This window comes from Rhagoletis zephyria, unplaced genomic scaffold (genome assembly GCF_001687245.7).
Source record: "Rhagoletis zephyria isolate East Lansing unplaced genomic scaffold, Rhagoletis_zephyria_1.1 Rzeph_scaffold_22093, whole genome shotgun sequence".
Lineage (NCBI taxonomy): Eukaryota > Metazoa > Arthropoda > Insecta > Diptera > Tephritidae > Rhagoletis > Rhagoletis zephyria.
Genome location: NW_016179151.1, coordinates 1 through 6,923, shown reverse-complemented (window position 1 = coordinate 6,923; position 6,923 = coordinate 1). Strand labels below are relative to the sequence as shown.

The 6,923-nt window shown below is 36.8% G+C and overlaps 1 protein-coding gene across 1 annotated transcript; it reads left to right on the top strand.

The window, feature by feature from the left end:
* The first annotated feature begins 419 nt into the window (after positions 1-419).
* On the top strand, positions 420-3,668 carry alpha-Cat (catenin alpha). The gene has a single exon (XM_017637725.1). It carries the CDS (start codon positions 572-574, stop codon positions 3,308-3,310), a length of 2,739 nt encoding a protein of 912 aa, XP_017493214.1. The 5' UTR covers positions 420-571; the 3' UTR covers positions 3,311-3,668.
* The last annotated feature ends 3,255 nt before the right edge of the window (positions 3,669-6,923 follow it).

Genomic DNA, 6,923 nt, shown 5'->3' with positions numbered 1-6,923 from the left:
GAAAAATGGTTGGCAGCATATGATGCGATAGCAGAGGAGATAAAGGGGCTAAGTACCCCTGAATGGCTGCAGCGTAGCAACGGCGTAGTGCTTGACGTCATTCCCGTGGGGTCGGAGTTTCCTAGTTTTATAGGAACAATTGTGAGCCCCTGAAAAACTGTTAAAGTATAATGAGAACGAGATCGCTGAGTAAATTTCGTCGGATGGAGCGATGCCGACGGGTGATATTCGCTTTCGTCAAGTAAAACTGAACCGAACAATAATTTAGTGCAGCTAGGAAAAGCGAGTTTGAAAATAAGAAAAGCTAACGACAAAGAAAAAAGTTAGATCTAACCTAAAAAGTTTAACTGGCAACACTGTATACACAACAGAGTGAATTAACTCATTCATTTAACGAGAATGAGAGTTCATCACAGCAACTGGCCGAGAGTGACAAACGAATAACAGACGCGAGTTCATTTTGGTGTGGTTGCAGCAATTTTTGTGCACGTATAATTTTTGCTTTTGAAAAATCAACCTAGTTTAGTTTATATACATATATTTTTCCTTTTGGATATTCTACATAAGTATTATGATGGGCGTTGTATCCGATTTTGGACAGATTGCTACTAAATGGGATTTGAAAAACTTGGAAATTCGTACAATGACTGTGGAGAAAACACTCGAGCCTTTGGTGTTGCAAGTGACTACTTTAGTGAATACAACAGAACCGAGTAAGAAGAAGAAAGGAAAATCGAAACGAGCCAGCGCTCTTGTGGCATCCATTGAAAAGGCAACCGAAAACTTTGTTATCAAGGGCGAACAAATTGCTTACGAGAATCCGGATATTACACAGGAAATGCTGGCTGCAGTAGAAGAGGTACGTAAGACTGGAGATGCCATGAGCATGGCTGCTAGGGAATTTGCTGCAGATCCATGTTCTTCGTTGAAGCGTGGCAACATGGTAAGGGCTGCTCGTAATCTTCTCTCTGCGGTCACAAGGTTACTTATACTGGCGGACATGGTAGATGTGCACTTGTTGCTGAAATCCTTACACGTAGTCGAAGATGATCTGAACAAACTTAAGAATGCCTGCAGCCAGGATGAGCTACTTAGCAACATTGAACAGTTTGGTGAAAATGCTGGTGAACTGATTAAGCAAGCTGCAAAAAGGCAACAGGAATTGAAAGATCCACAACTACGTGACGATTTAGCTGCCGCACGTGCAATGCTTAAGAAACATTCTACTATGCTTTTCACTGCATCCAAAGTGTACGTACGGCATCCAGAGCTGGATTTGGCTAAATTAAATCGGGATTTTATACTAAAGGAGGTTTGTGCAGCTGTGAATACCATCAGCGATGTGGCTCAAGGCAAATCTTCACAACCAACGGAGATTTATAGTGGTGCAGGTGAATTAGCAGCAGCACTTGACGACTTTGATGAGGGTATCATCATGGATACTTTAACATACAGCGAAGAACATTCCCGTCAGCTTCTTGAAGAACGTTTGGAAAGCATCATAAGCGCAGCAGCGTTGATGGCTGATGCTGATTGTACACGTGACGAGCGTCGTGAAAGAATTGTTGCCGAGTGTAATGCAGTTAGGCAAGCACTTCAAGATTTGTTATCCGAGTACATGTCAAATATGGGACAAAAAGATCACACACCCGGTTTGGATAGAGCTATAGATCAAATGTGCCGCAAAACACGCGATCTTCGGCGCCAGCTACGCAAAGCCGTGGTTGACCATGTATCTGATTCTTTCTTGGAGACATCTACTCCTCTCATCGATCTAATTGAGTGTGCAAAAACAGGAAATGAAGCAAAACTGCGAGAAAAGGCTGATATATTCACAAGACATGCAGAAAAGTTAGTGGAAGTGGCAAACTTGGTATGCAGTATGTCGAACAACGAAGATGGAGTGAAAATGGTACGATTTGCAGCAGCTCAAATAGAAAGTCTCTGCCCTCAAGTTATCAACGCGGCTTCCATTCTATGTGTACGCCCGAACTCGAAGGTTGCACAAGAAAATATGGCTGCTTATCGCCAGGCATGGGAAGCTCAAGTGCGCATTCTCACCGAAGCTGTTGATGATATTACAACAATAGACGATTTTCTGGCCGTTTCCGAGAATCATATACTAGAGGACGTTAATAAATGCGTCATGTCATTGCAAATGGGGGCACCACAAGAGCTACGATCCACGGCTGGTGCTATTCAGGGGAGATCAGCGCGAATCTGCGATGTTGTAGAGGCTGAAATGGATAATTACGAGCCTTGCGTTTATACCAAAAGGGTAATGGATGCAGTTAGAGTTCTCAAGGAACAGGTGATGGCCAATTTCGCCCAACGCGTTGATACTGCAGTAGATGCTCTCGTTAACAACTGCAGTAGGGATGTTGATGAAAATGACTTCATCGATGCTTCGCGGCTGGTGTATGATGGTGTACGTGAAATACGACGGGCGGTACTTATGAATCGTAACTCAGATGAACTGGACACAGACACTGAATTTGAGCCGGCTGAGAATACAATGTCGGAGACTCGTAGCAAATCCAGTGCACAAGAAGGCGGACCGACAGTCGACGAGTATCCTGAAATAAGCGGTATTTGTACAGCGCGCGAAGCCATGCGCAAGATGACCGAAGAGGACAAACAAAAAATTGCTCAGCAAGTGGAGCTGTTTCGCCGCGAAAAACTTACCTTCGATTCTGAGGTTGCTAAATGGGATGACGCAGGTAACGATATAATTTTCTTAGCCAAGCATATGTGTATGATCATGATGGAAATGACTGACTTCACACGCGGTCGCGGACCGTTGAAAACCACTATGGACGTTATTAATGCAGCTAAAAAGATATCCGAGGCCGGGACGAAACTCGACAAACTTACGCGAGAAATCGCCGAGCAGTGTCCAGAAAGCAGCACCAAAAAGGATTTACTAGCATATTTGCAGCGTATAGCTCTCTATTGTCATCAAATTCAAATAACTTCGAAAGTCAAGGCAGACGTACAGAATATAAGCGGCGAACTAATTGTATCCGGACTGGACAGCGCTACTTCCCTTATCCAAGCAGCAAAGAATCTGATGAATGCAGTTGTATTGACCGTTAAATATTCGTACGTAGCGTCAACGAAATACACCCGGCAAGGCACAGTTACATCGCCGATTGTAGTTTGGAAGATGAAAGCACCGGAAAAGAAACCATTAGTGCGCCCAGAGAAGCCCGAAGAAGTACGCGCAAAAGTACGCAAAGGTTCGCAGAAAAAGGTGCAAAATCCCATACATGCCCTGTCGGAATTTCAAAGCCCAGATGGTACAGTTTAAGTTATGACATTCATGAAACATAAAATTTTTTAGTATTGCAATTCAAGTCCGCTTACAAAGTTTGACTGAATAAATGAAGAAAAAATAAACGAAGAAATTTTCAATGATATGAAAAGCGCAGCCAGTATTCAACCACATATGTACTCTGGTGCCTCAAGCGTTTGCTATTGCAATGGAAGCCAGAAAAACAATGGAATAGTTTCCAATTCGGTTCAAGGACGACACAAATTAAGGTAATTAGCAGCCTGGGTAATGCATTCCGAAGCTCCATCAGCCAACCCCTTATTTATTCGTTGATTTAACAGGTATTATACTCAGAACACTAAATAAAAAATACAAGTTCATGTTTAAATAGCAACTGATCATCTTTTTTAATTGTACTGGGCTAAAAATTATGTATGTTTGTAAGTATGTAAATTTGCATGGACATTGACATTGATATGTAAGTATGTTCACACGCCTATAAAATATTGAATTTTGCAAGCGCCAATGCCAGAGAATTTCCGAAGGAAAGCAAACAGAGTAGATATAACCATTTTATCGTTCTTTGTAGGGGTGTTTGTTGTTGTTTTAGCAGCCACTACAAATACAACAAGGGATGTCTGTAAACTACCGATGCATAAACAATTTTTTATTGGATTTTTAAATAGATGCATCGATGTTTTTTTTAATTCCATCTAATACATTGGACCGCCTTTTCAGTTAATCAGTTGTGCCAAAAAAAGAGAATTGAGTTTGAACACAAAATTTTTTTTGAACAAAAAAAATCGCAAAATTTCCTTCAGTAGTTTGGATTTTTTAAACATTTTTTACTGATCATCCTCCATGATTCTCCCTAATAACTTTAATTTCGTTTTAAGTTATATCGAGAAAAAATAAGATAATATCGAATGAAATGGACATCAGATTAAACAAGAGTATTCTAAAATACCTTTTAAATTAAGGGAGAATTAGAATTCTGTACAACTTTGCTAATAACATATGTATGTCCCCTTTTGGTAACCTGATTAAGTTAAGTGACANTTTTTTTTTTTAATTCCATCTAATACATTGGACCGCCTTTTTAGTTTATCAGTTGTGCCAAAAAAAGAGAATTGAGTTTGAACACAAAATTTTTTTTGAACCAAAAAAAATCGCAAAATTTCCTTCAGTAGTTTAGATTTTTAAAACATTTTTTAATGATCATCCTCCATGATTCTCCATAATAACTTTAATTTCGTTTTAAGTTATATCGAGGAAAAATAAAATAATATCGAATGAAATGGCCAGATTAAACAAGAGTATTCTAAAATACCTTTCAAATTAAGGGAGAATTAGAATTCTGTACAACTTTGCTAATAACATATGTATGTCCCCTTTTGGTAACCTGATTAAGTTAAGTGATATTTTGAGCAGTTTTGACTATTTTTATTTTGTTAATTTGATGTATAATTTTATTACTGAATCATGAATTAGCACCACTTATTCTTCGAATTCCTTCTTATTTCGAATTCCATCCAAAAATTATAAAACATTCAAAAAATTTAACAATTACGCCCAAAGTATAAAGTACGCTCCACAAATTATTTAATAGGCTATAAAACTGCATACCTAAAATTTTCCCGAAATTCTGAATAAAAAGTTAAACATTTTGTGGTGTGATAACTAAAGTTTGTTAATTTTGTCTAAATTTTTGTACGAAGTTTGAGATGTGAATTATATGGTACTGGTTATGTAATTTGCTAGACTTTTTCATAATATATAACATTAAATAAATAAAAGACAAGTAGCCAAAACTGGTCAAAATGTCACATTCATAACTTAATCAGCTGACCACAGGGGTATATACCTATTCATCTTTCTTTATGTAAGAGGTGAATTTTTAAACTAAGAAAGACTGATATATATACATACATATATGTATTGTATGTTCCTTACGTTTTTTTATACATACATACTATAAAAGTGTTAGGCATGTTAACTTATCTATTACTGATTTAACTATAGTTTAATATAGATAAGTTTACGGCCCTTAATATACTTTTTTAAAGAGAATTTGGCTACCACTAAAAGATTCGCGGCAACACTGCTTTCTTTACGTTAACATTTATTTGTATGTATGCATGTCGGCGATGTTTTTTGTTTACGCAGCGCATTGAGAGCGCAAGTTCATCCATTGATAAAAACGTTCTCTCGTTTCGACCAGTTTGTCATCAAATTTGTGTTGCCATATTCAAGGCAGTAAAAACCTTTATGTATTAGGCTACACCTTCTTTTAAAAAATGTCGGATGTTATTTAAAAGTAAAAATATTTATTAGGCTACATTTTCTTTTAAAAAATTTGGGATATCCACGTCAAGTGGTTGTGTGCCCAGAACGGCATTCACAGGTTTGGAGTCTAAATAACTTGATACCGAAATGCCGCTCAAGGCCGTCGGGGCACCTCTGCAAGCAAGTGTTCGAGTGTCCATGTTTATGGCTCCCTGCCACTTTGCCGGATTTCGCCCTTTTTCCGGGATTTTATGACTAAAAAGGGCGAATGGGATTTTCTGTTTAGTTATTGGTACAAAAGTAAAAGCGAATCCTATCAGCGGAACTTCATTCACTTGAAAATAATTTTAGTAGCAAGCTTATGAGTTATACATAAGGCTCGTATCTTTTTTTCGGATAAAAAACTGCATGTTACTGCGACATTTAAAAATAAAATCATTTTTTACAGTGCAGTATTTTTGTGTGTATTATATATTTAACTAGTCTCTAATATAAAAATAATAAACATTAAACAAACAAAAGGAAAATATTCTAAACTAGTAAAGATTGCGTGTCCCTATTTTTTACGTAACAGNATCATTTTTTACAGTGCAGTATTTTTGTGTGTATTATATATTTAACTAGTCTCTAATATAAAAATAATAAACATTAAACAAACAAAAGGAAAATATTCTAAACTAGTAAAGATTGTGTGTCCCTATTTTTTACGTAACAGTATACATGCCCTGTAGTCAAATGAACTAGTTGTAAACTACCTTACAACTAGTATGAACCGCATACCCAACTAGTCAGCCAACATCTTTTTTCCATGCAATCAGCTGGTATTTTTAACATGCGGATGCCCTAAGAGATGGCAATTGTCAGATTTCGGTCAGAAATATACCAATNTAGTCAAATGAACTAGTTGTAAACTACCTTACAACTAGTATGAACCGCATACCCAACTAGTCAGCCAACATCTTTTTTCCATGCAATCAGCTGGTATTTTTAACATGCGGATGTCCTAAGAGATGGCAATTGTCAGATTTCGGTCAGAAATATACCAGTAAAATACTAGTCTAATTATGGACCAAAACCACTACTTTAGGAGTCAAAAAATAAAATGAATTCATGAATATGCAATAAACAACTTTTAAGTACACTTTAATATATAACAAATTTTTATTTAGCAGCCTTAGATTTGCCAATAATTACTGTTAAATTTTTTAAGTATTAATTAAAAGAACAAATAAATACATAGATATTCNAATTCATGAATATGCAATAAACAACTTTTAAGTACACTTTAATATATAACTAATTTTTATTTATCAGCCTTAGATTTGCCAATAATTACTGTTAAATTTTTTGAGTATTAATTAAA

What these genes read in the sequence shown, in the direction of transcription:
- alpha-Cat (XM_017637725.1), top strand. Translation starts at nt 572, where the DNA reads ATGATGGGCGTTGTATCCGATTTTGGACAGATTGCTACTAAATGGGAT.